Source organism: Pseudophryne corroboree, chromosome 5, assembly GCF_028390025.1.
Source record: "Pseudophryne corroboree isolate aPseCor3 chromosome 5, aPseCor3.hap2, whole genome shotgun sequence".
Classification (NCBI taxonomy): domain Eukaryota; kingdom Metazoa; phylum Chordata; class Amphibia; order Anura; family Myobatrachidae; genus Pseudophryne; species Pseudophryne corroboree.
In genome coordinates, this window is record NC_086448.1 from 620,573,891 (window position 1) to 620,589,043 (window position 15,153).

General features: G+C 46.3%; 1 protein-coding gene across 2 annotated transcripts in view; it reads left to right on the plus strand.

Annotated features, from left to right (window-relative positions):
- Positions 1 to 15,153, plus strand: part of LPIN2 (lipin 2) — a 324,290-nt gene that overhangs the window by 278,954 nt on the left and 30,183 nt on the right. For both annotated transcript variants that reach the window (XM_063923550.1, XM_063923549.1), the window contains one exon: positions 127 to 271. In XM_063923550.1, the coding sequence (XP_063779620.1) occupies positions 127 to 271 (145 nt within the window). The remainder of the gene's footprint in view (positions 1 to 126; positions 272 to 15,153) is intronic.

A 15,153-nucleotide genomic window follows, 5' to 3' on the forward strand; every position in this document is an offset into this window, starting at 1 on the left:
ACAGTTCATTAGTTGGACACTGGGTAATTAATGTATGTGCCTTAAATTTCTGTCCTTTGGGATTGAAAAGTTTATTAACATATACGTTTCCTACTGAATAATATCTGTTACATTGTGTTTCATTAGGCCGTCTACAGAGGACAATACATCCAGTGACGAAGACTCCTTGGAACTGAAACAGATAAACATTGAGGCTGCTCCTATGCAGCATCCGAGCCATAGTGGTACCACATCTTACCGTAAGACCCTGCGCCTGTCTTCAGAACAAATAGTATGTAGTATTTTTTTCACATCTTAAAAGATTTGTCATATTATTTATTATCTGTTTACATTTTGCCTCAAGAGTTCCGTAGCACCTTACATAAGGTTAACAACATTGCACAAGTATAGAATATTACACACATGAATGTGACTGAAGGTGGGTACACACTAGGCGATGTGCTCTATGAGCGATGTCGCCTAGTGTGTTGCCTTCCCTGCCGGTGCAGTCGTCAGCAGTGCATACAGTGTGTGATATGCAAACGATATCGTACAGTGACATCACGCCGCGGCCGGTCCGTGCATGCAGTTTATGGACGACTGTCCGAATAGAGCTGCATGCACGGCCGAGAGCGATGTTCGTTAACGTCGTTCGGAAGCGTACACACTAGTCGATATGGTAAACGATGTCGCTCAGGAAGGGCAAAATGAGCGACGTTGTTTTCTTTATCAGCAAGTGTGTACCCACCTTTACATTTATATATAATCAAAGTGTTCATATAGCATAAATTATATAGAGAATTCCAGAGGGGAGATCATCACTAGAGTTTACAATCTCTTTGGTAACGGGTGGACACAGAGGAAGAGGGGAGTAGACATTTGCAATGCAGAGGGTAGCAGTTAGGAGGAAGGCTTTAATGATGAAAGACTTTTTAAAGACTTTGAGGTTGAGGGCAGTTTAACTGGGCATAGGAGGGCATTCCAGAGGATGGAAATGGTGTGGGAAAATCCTTAAGGCAAATGTAGAAATAGCTTATCAGGGAGTAGGAGAGGTACGAGAGGAAATGTCAGAGGTGAGGCCTCATGGTTGAGGTCTGTATAGGTGAATGAGAGGAGTATAAATTTGTTCTGAGGAGAATAGGGAGCAAGTGGAGCAAGTGACAGAGTGGGGCAGTCGTGGTAGAGCATCAATAGAGGAAAAGGTGATGGGCAGCATTGCTAAGCATAGCCTGAAGAGCTGCGAGGCAGAAGTGAGGAGTAGAGCGGATAGTTCCTAGAATTTTTGGTGCAATGATTTATTTTGACTTTTTTTTATCGTTGCCAGTTTAATACCACTCTTACTATGGATAAAAATTTGTAGTGGCCAAAAAAGATTGTAGAATTGTATAGCTAAGGTATTTAAGGCAGTAGTTTTGGACCACATGTTATAGTTCTTACACTTTTCTGGAAGCAGAGACAGACTTGTATTGGTCTTAATACATTTGGTGGACTAGCACAATTAGCTGACCTCTTGACCTCGATCCCCAAGCCAGTATATACCTGGTGAATAATAAATTATTCCACAGATACATAAGTAATGCAAGAAAAAAATATTTTCATTTTAAACATTCATTGATATTTCTTCTTTGTCACCCTAACTTCAGAAGTGCAAAAACTTGGGTTTAGTTTCACATTTATACTAATGCATTTTTCCTCATGGGTGACTTATTTTGTAGTAAGAATTATGGTGGTCATTCCAAGTTGTTCGCTTGCTAGCAGTTTTTAGCAGCCGTGCAAACGCTATGCCACCTCCCACTGGGAGTGTATTTTAGCTTAGCAGAAGTGCAAACGAAAGGATCGCAGAGCGGCGGCAAACTTTTTTTTTGCAGTTTCAGAGTAGCTCAATACCTACTCAGCGCTTGCAATCACTTCAGACTGTTCAGTTCCTGTTTTGACGTCACGAACACACCCTGCGTTTTTCCTGGCACGCCTGCGTTTTTCCAAACACTCCCTGAAAACAGTCAGTTGACACCCACAAACGCCCTCTTCCTGTCAGTCACTCTGCGGCCAGCAGTGCGACTGAAAAGCTTTGCTAGACCTTGTGTGAAACTACATCGTTGCATTAGTACGACGCGCGTGCGCATTGCGCCGCATGCGCAGAAGTGCCGTTTTTTTTGTCTCATCGCTGCTGAGCGAACGAAAGCAGCTAGCGATCAACTCGGAATGACCCCCTATGTGTATGCAGCATCTGCTTGCCATGCAGAGCATGGAGTTCATAACTGAGCACTGAGATCAGGCCATGTATCATTGCTTTGATCTCTGTATTTTGTTATATATTTCACATATGGCACATTTTAAGGGCTCCCACATTTCTCTTTATTTTTATTCTTTGATAATTGCACTCATAATGGGTTGTTGTGGAGGGTTAACAAATACAGATTTACAGAAAAGGTGGTTACATTTTTTTTTTATGATCTTGTGATTGACAAGTCTGTTTACTAATCACCAAATTTGCTAACAGTCAAATCCATTATTAATCAGCAGCTCTTCAAACCAACTAAAAAATATTTCACTATATAATAGGATAGAACGTGAATGACTGATTTAGTAAATTACTGTGGAAATCACCAAAATGTTTCACTGGTTTCATACACTTTAGTTTACTTCCAAACCAGCGAGATGGAGAAAAAAGACATGTTTGGAGATCTTCAGTACTCGTCCTCCACATGTACCTCATAATTGTTAAGGAAGGGTCCCACTGGTCCTGAGTGCTGCAAGAGCTTTTGTTCTTTATTCATTACCAGTTATTTATATAAAGCGCATATATTCCGCAGCACTTTACAGAGAATATCAGTCCCTGCCCCAGTGTAGCTTACAATCTATGGGGGTGAGTCAGAGCGGATCGTAGATGTGCTAAATTTAGCAGACATGCGGGGGAACGCCCAGCACAGGGCAATGCTTTTGCACCCACTGAGTAGCTCCCTGCTAGCGCAGCTCCTGCGCTGGCAGGTGGCTACCCGCCGCGTCCGCAACGGTCCACACACGCCTGCGCTGTCCGCAGCAAGCCCCGCCAATGGCGTTCCAACGCCATTGGCACGCCCCCTCCCGCCTCCATCTGTCAATCAAGTAGAGGCGATCGCAGCCCTGAGATGCTTTTAGCATCTCACTGGGCTCCCGGGTGCGTGTGTGCACTCCACAAAGGGCTTCAGACTGGCAGCGATCAAGTCTAAATTAGCTCCTATATACCCTACCACATTTACACACACACACACACACACACAAATTGGGGCTCATTTTTTTCTGAGTGACATTTAAGCTACCATTATATTTTTAGATTGTGGGAGGAAACTCATACAGGCATCGGGAGAATAATACAAACTGCACACCGTTAGGATCGTGGGGGGAATCAAAACCCAGCCCCTCAGTGCTGTGTGGCAGTAATGCTATTACACCAGAGGGGGAAATCATTTACCTAGAAGTCGAGCATAACTTGTTCCTGTCATTGGGAGCCATGGGGCATAATAGCACCGCCAACATCATTACACCCACACACCCCAGCGAATACAAGGGGATTTGTGGAGACAAACTGGCAAAGGGCTGTATCTCCCAAGTACTGACCCCTGGGGATTATGGGTTCCCTCGTTTGCATGCATGGGATCCCTTATTTCAAATATTGCTGCTCCTGAGAACTTATTCTTTATGATCACCAGAGAATCACCCCTACACTGCAGAAAACATCAAGAAGAGGGGCGTTCCCTCTTTCATGTGCAATAGTCTAGTCTTCCTTCCATTTAGCTGTATTTGCAACAGAGAGCCTTTGTCATTTAAAACCGAAGTAATAAAACAGAGAATGTCTGATGATAACACTAACTGCTGTTCAAGTGTCTATATTAAATGAAAGGTTGTTTACTCATCAGCCTGGGATAGTGCTATATAGGACTATCCTGTGAAAGCAGATGTTCTGCTTCCCGATTACCCAGGTGTGTTGTGCACAGTGGAAAGAACAGAGTGACTGATGAACTCAGAGTACAATTCAAAGACGGCTGTTAAGGGAAAGAAGAAATGGATTACAGGTCACGTCAGTGTAATCAGATCCCGCAATTAGTCACAACATTGTGGTCGCAAAAATCTCTTGTATGTGAACGGATGAATGACTCAAACTGTATTTTAGGTTTTGTATCTGTGTGATCGTTTTAACCCATGTCTCAGAGATGCTTCAATAGTTCCTTATTCTGTTCCCTTCCAGTGCATGGAATCCCTGTTGGAGATGGCAGTGCATAATTAATGTATTGGGGTATGGTTTTGGTAACAGATATTACATTACAGACATGGGATCTATCACACGTAAAACCACTGTCCAGGAAATTCCAAAAGCAGTAAACAAAATGTTAATGTTTCTCTTACGTCCTAGAGGATGCTGGAGTCCACATTAGTACCATGGGGTATAGACTGGTCCACCAGGAGCCATTGGCACTTTAAGAGTTTGAGAGTGTGGGCTGGCTCCTCCCTCTATGCCCCTCCTACCAGAGTCAGTTTAGAAAATGTGCCCGGAGGAGTCGGTCACAGCTAGGAGTGCTCTCCTGAGTTTTCCTGGAAAATGTTTTTTTTTTTTTTTTTTTTTAGAGTTTATTATTTTACAGGGAGGCTGCTGGCAACAGCCTCCCTGCAGCGAGGGACTGAGGGGGGGGAGCAGTGTCCGCCCTGCGGGGTCTGAGCCACTGTCTCCGCTGACTGGACACTGACTGGACACTGAGCTCCAGAGGGGTCTGATCGTTCTCCGCCACAGGGGACTGAACGCCTCAGCAGCATGTCGCCACCCCCTTGCAGAGCTGAAGAATCGGTGGCGAGTGAGACACCGACCCCCCTAGCAAGCGGGGGGTCGGTGTGAAGATGGCGGCACAGGGTAGGAGCGCAGTATTAACTGTGCTCCGGGGATGGCTCAGCAGTACATGGTGCGGCGCTGTGAGGGGCGCCCTGAGCCAGCGCGACACCCTACACTGGTCCAGAAGCCTGTCGGGGTCCCTGGATCTCAGCCAGCACTAATTCCTCAGGCCAGTATAATCCATGAAGAGAGGGAAGACAGCGCCATTAAGGGGGCGGAGCTTCTCCTCAGAGCGGACCCAGCAGCGTTCAGCGCCATTTTCCTGCCTGCACAGCGCTAAGAAGGAGAATCAGTTCCTCCACAGCAACTCCAGTTATCTGTAAACGGTACCAGGGGGTTCTAGAAGGGGGAGGGGGGGGGGGGGGGGCTGTAATACAACTTTGTGTCCTATTAAGGTGCACAGTCAGCGCTGGTAAATGCGGTGTGTGTGTGTTGGCTCCAATCTCTGTGTGTCTCTTGCCATTCTTGGGGGGGGGGGGGGGGGGGACTCTGTCTGCTCTCACCTGTGTGTGCGTAGAGTGTTTGGTGGCCTGCTTTAGCTGTATCCAGGTACACTGTGTCATATGCTGCAGAGGATTTGTCCTCCCAGGATCCCATTCCATGTAATCAGGGTAGCACTGGTTTAGCACAGATACCAGCAAGGGAACCGGAGTGGTTTTCCTCTATCAAATCTTGGATTTCTCAGATTTCTGACAGGGTTGAAAGTAATGAATCGGCAACCCAGGTATTACAGAGCTCTATGGCAGTATGGCCGGTTTCTGGTCCCTCAGGGCGCTCCGCTATATACCCCCATAAGCGTGCGCTTGTGCATGACACACAAGACGACACGGATACCGATTCTGACACCACAGGCGGTGATGGGGATGTGTTGCGGGGGTCCGCATCTCTTACAAAGGGGGTGCAATTGATGATAGAGGCTATCAGGGATGTGTTGAATATTAATGATACCACACCTGAACAGGTTGAGGAGGCCTTTTTCACTGAAAATAAAAAAGCCTCGCTAACCTTCCCTGCGTCAAAGGAATTGAATGCTATATTTGAGAAAGCATGGGAAAACCCTGAGAAAAAAATCCAGATCCCTGAAAGGGTACAGGTGGCGTTTCCTTTCCCTGAGGAGGATAGAAAAAAATGGGAAAACCTGCCGATTGTTGACGCATCTGTGTCCACACTCTCAAAGAAGGTGGTTTTGCCTGTTCCAGGATCTACCGCCTTAAAGGAGCCGGCTGATCGAAAAATTGCTAACACACTTAAATCAATGTACACTGCTTCAGGGGCCATATTACGTCCCACTATTGCTAGTGCATGGATTGCAAAGGCTATAGTAAAGTGGTCGGCTACCTTACTAGAGGATTCGGATACGATGGATAAGGAGGATGATGCATTATTTTTACGCAACATACATGATTCAGCAGGTTTTATTGTAGCATCTATGAAAGACCTGGGTTCCATGGCTGCGGGAATCTCTTCCATGTCTGTTTCAGCTCGTCGGGGACTGTGGCTGCGCCAGTGGTCGGCCGACGCGGAATCCAGAAAAAGTGTGGAGTCCCTACCCTATTCAGGCCAGGCTCTCTTTGGGGAAGCTCTAGACGCGTGGATATTCACTGCTGCAGCGGGTAAGTCTCCGTTTCTTCCCTCAGCAGCACCTGCTCCGAAGAAATCCTTCTCTTCATCTGCAACACAGTCCTTTCGGCCTTACAAGCCTAGAAAGGCCAGACCATCAAATACCTTCTTTAGGGGAGGTCGAGTTAAGTCCTAGAAAAAGCAGATTCCCAGGAACAAAAGCCTGCTTCAAGTACACCAAAGTCTTCCGCATGACGGTGGACCGAGCGGCCTGGAGGTTGGGCCGGTGGGAGCGAGACTCAGACACTTCAGTCACGTCTGAGTATCATCCGGCCTGGATCCCTGGGTGATAGTTATTGTATCCCAGGGATACAGGCTGGAATTTCAAAGTCTCCCTCATCGTTTTTTCAAAACAGACTTACCAGCTCTGTTGGCAGACAGCACTGTACTACAAGAAGCTGTCCAAAAGCTGGTGGAGGCACAGGTCATTGTGCCAGTTCCTCCTCCTGCGCAGGCCACAGGTTACTATTCAAACCTTTTTGTGGTACTGAAACCGGATGGTTTGGTCAGGCCCATTTTGAACCTAAAATCATTGAACCCCTTTATAAAGGAGTTCAATTTCAAGATGGAGTCTCTCAGGGCGGTGATATCAGGTCTGGAAGAGGGGGAATTCCTGGTATCCCTGGTTATCAAGGATGCGTACCTCCACATTCCGATATGGCTGCCGCATCAGGCTTATCTCCGTTTCACATTGCTGGACTGTCATTCCCAGTTCCAGGCCCTGCCATTCGGCGCCTCCACAGCACCAAGGGTGTTTACCAAGGTGATGGCAGAGATGATGGTTTTGCGCAAACAAGGGGTGAACATCATTGCATATCTGAACGATCTGCTGATAAAGGCATCTTCCAAGGAGAAGCTGCTGCAGTCCATTGTTCTCACAACACGCCTCCTCAAGAGTCATGGTTGGATTCTGAACCTTCCAAAGTCACATTTGGAACCAACCCAGAGGTTGTCCTTTCTGGGAATGATCCTGGACACAGAAGTGCAAAAGGTATTTCTTCCGCAGGAAAAGGCGTTTGTGATAAAAACTATGGTCCGGGATGTCCTGAAGCCAGCCCGGGTGTCGGTTCATCAATGCATTCGCCTGTTGGGAAAGATGGTGGCGTCTTACGAGGCTCTCCAGTACGGGAGGTTCCACGCTCAGACCTTCCAACTGGATCTTCTGGACAAGTGGTCGGGATCTCATCTCCACATGCACTAGTGAATTCGTCTGTCGCCGGAGGCCAGGATTTCGCTCCTCTGGTGGTTACAATTACCTCACCTTCTGAAGGGCCGCAGGTTCGGGATTCAGCAATGGGTCCTTCTAACCACGGATGCGAGCCTTCGGGGCTGGGGAGCAGCCACTCAAGAAGTAACTTTCTAAAGACGGTGGTCAAGCCTGGAAGCCGGCCTGCCCATCAACATCCTGGAACTAAGAGCCGTCTACAACGGTCTTCTTTAGGCTGCCCCTCTTCTAAGAAATCGGGCCATTCAAGTGCAGTCGGACAACGTAACAAAAGTGGCTTACATAAACCGACAAGGCGGAACGAAGAGCAGAGCGGCAATGGCAGAGGTGACAAGAATACTCCTCTGGACAGAAAAACACGCGTTGGCGCTGTCAGCCATCTTCATTCCGGGAGTAGACAACTGGGAAACAGACTTCCTCAGCAGACACGATCTCCATCCAGGGCAGTGGGGTCTCCATCCGGAGGTGTTCAAGGAAATAACAGACCTTTGGGGATTACCCCAAATAGACATGATGGCCTCTCGTCTCAACAAGAAGCTTCGGCGTTATTGTTCCAGGTCGAGGGACCCACAAGCAGTGGCAGTGGACGCCCTGGTGTCTCCGTGGGTGTTCCGGTCAGTGTACGGGTTTCCACCACTCCCACTCATCCCAAGAATCCTAAAGCTCATAAGGAGAACAAGGGTTCAAGCGATCCCCATTGCTCCAGACTGGCCAAGAAGGGCTTGGTACGCGGACCTTCTAAATCTACTGCAAGAAGAACCTGAGGCCTCTTCCTCTTCGGGAGGACCTGCTGCAGCAGGGGCCGTTCGCCTATCAAGACTTACCGCGGCTACGTTTGACGGCATGGAAGTTGAGCCCCTGATACTTGCTCAGAAGGGCATTCCGAAGAATGTCATTCCTATCCTGATACAGGCAAGGAAAGGGGTAACGTCTAAACATTACCATCGTATTTGGAAGACGTATGTCTGTTGGTGTGAATCCAAGAAGTTTCCTACGGTGGAGTTTCAACTCGGACGTTTTCTCCTCTTCCTGCAAACAGGTGTGGATATGGGCCTGAGGTTGGGTTCTGTGAAGGTGATTTCAACCCTATCCATTTTCTTCCAGAAACAATTGGCTGCCCTCCCTGAGGTTCAGACTTTTTTGAAGGGAGTTCTGCACATCCAACCTCCCTTTGTACCGCCTACGGTGCCTTGGGACCTTAATGTGGTGTTGCAGTTCCTCCAGTCGGATTGGTTTGAGCCTCTACAGGAGGTTGAGGTCAAATTTCTTGCATGGAAGACGGTCACGTTGTTGGCCTTAGCTTCTGCTAGACGCGTGTCCGAATTGGGGGCTTTATCCTATAAAAGCCCTTACTTGATCTTCCACGAAGATAGAGCTGAACTCCGGACACGTCAGCAGTTTCTTCCGAAGGTTGTGTCAGTATTTCATATCAACCAACCTATTGTGGTGCCAGTGGCTACTGACTCCTCAATTACATCAAAGTCCTTGGATGTTGTAAGGGCTTTGAAGATATATGTGAAGAGAACTTCTCGTCACAGAAAGTCGGACTCTCTGTTTGTTCTATATGATCCCAAGAAAATTGGGTGTCCTGCTTCTAAGCAGACTATTTCTCGCTGGATTCGGTTCACTATCCAGCTCGCTTATTCTACTGTTAAGGCTCACTCTACTCGTAAGGTGGGGTCTTCCTGGGCGGCTGCCCGGGGTGTCTCGGCATTGCAACTTTGCCGAGCTGCAACTTGGTCTGGGTCGAACACGTTTGCAAAGTTTTACAAGTTCGATACTTTGGCCTCTGATGATCTGAAGTTCAGTCAATCAGTTCTGCAGGAGCCTCCGCGCTCTCCCTACCTTTCTGGGAGCTTTGGTACATCCCCATGGTACTAATGTGGACCCCAGCATCCTCTAGGACGTAAGAGAAAATAGGATTTTGGTTACCTACCGGTAAATCCTTTTCTCGTAGTCCGTAGAGGATGCTGGGCGCCCACCCAGCGCTTTGTTTTCCTGCAACCGTTATTTGGTTCGGTACTACTTTGTTAAGTTATGTACTGCATTGTTACTTGGTAAGTAATGTTTCAGCAGTTGCTGAATGTTTCAAGCTAGTTAGCTTGATGTGCCTTGTATGTGTTAGCTGGTTTGAATCTCGCCACTATCTGTGTTAAATCCTTCTCTCGAAGATGTCCATCTCCTCGGGCACAGTTTCTAGACTGAGTCTGGTAGGAGGGGCATAGAGGGAGGAGCCAGCCCACACTCTCAAACTCTTAAAGTGCCAATGGCTCCTGGTGGACCCATCTATACCCCATGGTACTAATGTGGACCCCAGCATCCTCTACGGACTACGAGAAAAGGATTTACAGGTAGGTAACCAAAATCCTATTTTTACTGCTCTGGGATTTTGTCATTAAAACATGATAGCACCACTTTGAGGAGCGCTGCTAAATAAGCAGATTCTGGAACAGTGTAGAGAAAGATTGGAGTCCTTTAATTAACCCATTAACTGAAAGTTAGGAGCACCTACATGTAAACGTATGTACATACTTCCTCTTTCTGTGACATTGGATTAGCAAATTACTTGCAACTTTAAATACAGCATTATTTTCCTTATTGCGTTAAACCAGCCTCACAGGCTCAGGTCAGGTGACTGGATCGCTATTTACTTTGGCCAGGCAGGGATCTAATTAGGTTATAACAGATATCCTGGAAGTTAGTGTAACCTGGAGATTTAACGTCCATGAAAACCCATTGGTGAGAAGTAAACCTATCCAGTAACAATAGCCAGGTTGTTTGTGTAATTATTATTTACTCATACAGTTTAAACTTGTGCTCGTTTTAACAAACTAAATGTTTTTATTCACATTAAGATTTTAAGCATAAAAAGTTTAGGTAAGGTACTCTAAAAGTAAATGATATAAGTATATGCACATATGTTAAGGTACACTGCAGTTTAAGCTTTTCCATCCTATATATAATAAAAGGATAACGCTGCTTTTCACCTCTATGGGGGAAATGCAAGTGTTTTGCGCAACAGCGGCCACTAGATTGTGCCCAATGGAGCAGCACAAGTGTTGCTTTGTTCAGACATGCACAGCCTCCGGCACTGACATTACTGTTATGTTATTCCGTCATTTTGACGGGCTGGTAACTAGTAGTATGGTATAGTAGTAAATACTGTATGATGTAATATTTACCACATTTTCAGAAATCAGGTATGAAGAATGAAGAGGTAAGGATAACAAAATATCCATCTATAGAGAGAGAGAAAAGGATATGCAAAGGCACGGAGTAACAGAGCGTTTTCATTATCTGAAATGTTAGTTTCAGCATATGCACATATCCACGGGATCCGGTCTCTAGGCCGACAGTAACTAGGTCGACCACTATTGGTCGACACAGTCTCTGGGTCGACATGTTCTAAGTCGACAGGTCAAAAGGTCGACATGAGTTTTTCACAATTTTTCCTCTTTTTTTTTTTTTTACTTTTTCATACTTAACGATCCACGCAAACTACGATTGGGAGTAGTAACCTGTACCGGTACACTAATTGGGGTTCCCGGTCACTGTACGGAGAAAACAACACAAACCCCCCCATAACAAAACTCATGTCGACCCTTTGACCTGTCGACCTAGAACATGTCGACCTAGAGACCCTGTCGACCTAGTTACTGTCAACCAATAGTGGTCGACCTAGTTACTGTCGACCCCATATCCACATGCAGAGGTGTAGCTAGGTGCCATGGTGCCCAGAGCAAGGGTATGTTTTAGTGCCCCCCTCCCCTGTACTGAATTGAGAGCCTAGCCAACATGTGGTGGCATGTTACAGTTTAAAAGAAAAAATATTTAAAAATCCTAAATTGGTGACAGGGCTGGTTCTAGGACTTGTGGAACTCAGGATGCATCAAAAGTATAGGGGTGTAGCTTCATGGGGAAAGGTTTGGCCACAGAATAGTACCAAATCACATGATACTGCTTACTAGTGTCTGTTATTCACATTACACCACACAGTATTACCCTTATACACAATTTGCTACATAGTAGAGTCCCTTATTCACAATACGCCATACAGTAGAGCCCCTTATACACTTTACGCCACAGTAGGGACACTTATACACATTACACCACAGTATAGCCACTTATACATGGGGCACAGAGAGGTGCTGCAGCAGCTGGGTCAGAGAATAGTGCTTCAGAAACCTGGACAGAAAGAGGTACTGCAGCATCTGAAGTAGACGTGCTGCAGCTTTCAGGAAAGAGAGAGATGCTACAGAATGTGGGTCAGAGAGAGATTATGCAGCAACTGGGGCAGATAGCAGTGCTGCAGCAGCTGGACTAGACAGAGAGAGGTGCTACAGCAACAAGGGTAGACAGTGGTGCTGCAGGACAGATGTAACTCTGCTGCACAGCTACAAGCAGACAGTGAGACATATAAAGAGGGTGGCAGAGCTCCAGCATGTACCGTCTGTCAGTGCTACCTGCTGTTTTGCCTCTGGCCTGCCCTGTTTCCTACCTATGGTATTCTGAGTTCAGGACAGTGTGCACCCCCTCTGCTCCTGCTCTGCAGCTGCAAATACAGCAACCTACAGTGCAGTGTGAGGAGGGAGGGTGGCAACGCGCCCTCTAACTTTTTTGGTGCCCAGAGCTCGTGCTCCAACGGAGCCACCCTCTCTACACCCCTGTCCACTTGGAGCACTTTGCGGCAGTTCCCATCTTATATAGGCTACATTTACAAAGACATAAGTTTCTTCATACATTTAATATTACTTGAATTTCTAATTTTTGTTTTGCTTTGGCAACTGTTACACCAGGTAGGTGATTGGGTATTTTCAGGTCTATTAATCTGTTTAATCTTTGTCAACTAGGTCTGCGCGTGGCACAAACAAATTCTGTCCATAGACTAGCAAACTGCAGACAATTTTGAGCAATTGTTATAGTAACATAGTTATTGAGGTTGAAAAGAGGCAAAATGCCCATCGGGTTCAACCTGTATTCTGTATTAAGCCGAGTTAATTATTATTTTCCCTGTTGAAATAATGTTTTATGTCTAGTTAACCACTGTAAACCATGTTCCTTCCAGATTATCAAGGTCCATATTTTAAATGCTATAACCTTGGATATCTTTTTTTAGTCAGAAATGTATCCAATCCGTTTTTAAATGCATATACAGAGTCCGCCATTACCACCTTCTCTGGCAGGGAATTCCAAATCCTTATTGCCCTAACAGTGAAGAACCCTTTCCTACGTTGTGTATGAAATTTTCTCTCCTCTAACCTCAGCAAGTGACCTCGTGTCCTATACAGAGTTCTTTTAATAAACAATTCCTCTGATAATTCTTTGTAATGTCCCTTTACATATTTGAAGATATTCATAACGTCTCCGCTTAGACGCCTCTTTTCCAGTGTATACATATTCAACCTAGTAAGCCTTTCCTCGTAATCCAGTCCCTCTAGCCCTTTAATCAATTTAGTAGCTCGCCTTTGAACCCTTTCTAGTTCACAGATATCTTTTTTTATAATGTGGTGTCCAAAATTGAACAGAATATTCCAAGTGCAGACGTACCAATGATTTGTACAGCGGCAGGATTACACTCTCGTCCCTTGTCTCAATCCCCCGTTTTATGCACGCTAGCACCTTACTTACACCTTCTTTGCTGCACTTTGACATTGTATAAGGTTATTAAGCCTATTGTCAATGAGTACCCCCAAATCTTTTTCCAATACTGTTACCCCTAGATTTTCCCCATTTAATATGTAGGATGCAAGTTTGTTTTTAGTCCTGAAATGCATAACTTTGCATTTTCTGTATTGAACCTCATTCTCCATTTAGACGCCCAGATTTCAAGTTTAGATAAATCATTCTGTAGAGACTCCACATCTATTTTCGCATTAATTACCCTACACAGTTTAATATCATCTGCAAAGATTGACACTGTGCTTTCCAGGCCTATTTCTAGATCATTGATAAATTTGTTGAACATTAGTAGCCCGAGTATGGACCCTTGTGGTGTTCCGCTGACTACTGGTGCCCAGCTTGAGGACTTCCCATTGACAACTACTCGCTGTACCCTGTTATCCAGCCAGTTACTTATCCATGTACAAACAGTTTTTCCTAGGCCAAGCTCCTTTAATTTGATGATCAGTTTCCTGTGACGCACTGTATCGAACGCTTTTGCAAAATCTAAGTACACCACATCCACTGCTTTTCCCTGGTCGAGATTACTTCCTCATAGAAGCTAACTAAGTTAGTTTGACATGATATGTCTCTCACAAACCCATGCTGGTTCCTGCTAATAATCTTAGCGGTATGCAGATACTCCTGTATGCTATCCCTTAAAATTCCTTCCAATATGTTGTCATAGGGATTACTGTAACAGTGCCCAAAAATGACTGTAATTCTCAATATTCAAACCGAAAATGATAAACTCATTATCGATCACCTTGGTAAAGGCAGTCCGAATGTAACGGAACACGTTAACAGGCCTCAGTCATGCTGGAAGTGATCTGGCCACTGTAGCTATGCCGCCGCCCACTGGGAGTGTATTTTAGCTTAGCAGAAGTGCGAACGGTTGTATCGCAGGGGTGGTCTTCAGTATGCCGGCGGTCGGGCTCCCGGCGACCGGCGCCGGGAGCCCGACAGCCGGCATACCGACACTTATTCTCCCTCGTGGGGGTCCACGCCCCCCCTGGAGGGAGAACAAAATAGTCGCGCGCCACCGTGCGCGTGGTGAGCGCAGCGAGCCCGCAAGGGGCTCATTTGCGTTCGCCACACTGTCGGTAAGCCGGCGGTCGGGCTCCCGGCGCCGGTATGCTGGTCGCCGGGAGCCCGACCGCCGGCATATCGTAGTGAACCCGTATCGCAGAGCGGCTACAACAAATTTTTGTGTCGTTTCAGAGTAGCTCAAAACCTACTCAGCGTTTGCGATCACTTCAGACTATTCAGTTCCGGATTTGACGTCCCAAACCCGCCCAGCCACGCCTACTTTTTTCCAGGCACGCCTGCGTTTTTCCGCACACTCCCTGAAAACGGTCAATTGCCACCCAGAAACACCCACTTCATGTCAATCACTCTGCGGCAAGCAGTGCGACTGCAATGCATCTGTAGACCCTGTGCAAAACTACATTGTTCATTGTGCCCGTACGTCGCGCGTGCGCATTGCGCCGCATACGCATGTGCAGAACTGCCTTTTTTTTAGCCTGATCGCTGCGCTGCAAACAAATGCAGCTAGCTATCAACTCGGAATGACCCCCTTTATTCTGAAAAATGTCTAGCTGCAGTGTCCTTCATTGGGATTTCTCAGCTGTTCAAGCTGAATAAAGTCACCTGCCCTGCGTGATCACAATTTGTCTGGTATAGCTTCTACACCGATAAGCTCCTGAGATATGATGGTATAAGACTGAGATACCCGGTGTGACAGACACTCTGTAAGGAGAAGTATAAATTTAGCATCTTGGTGGCATCGCATACACAGCAAAAAGCCATT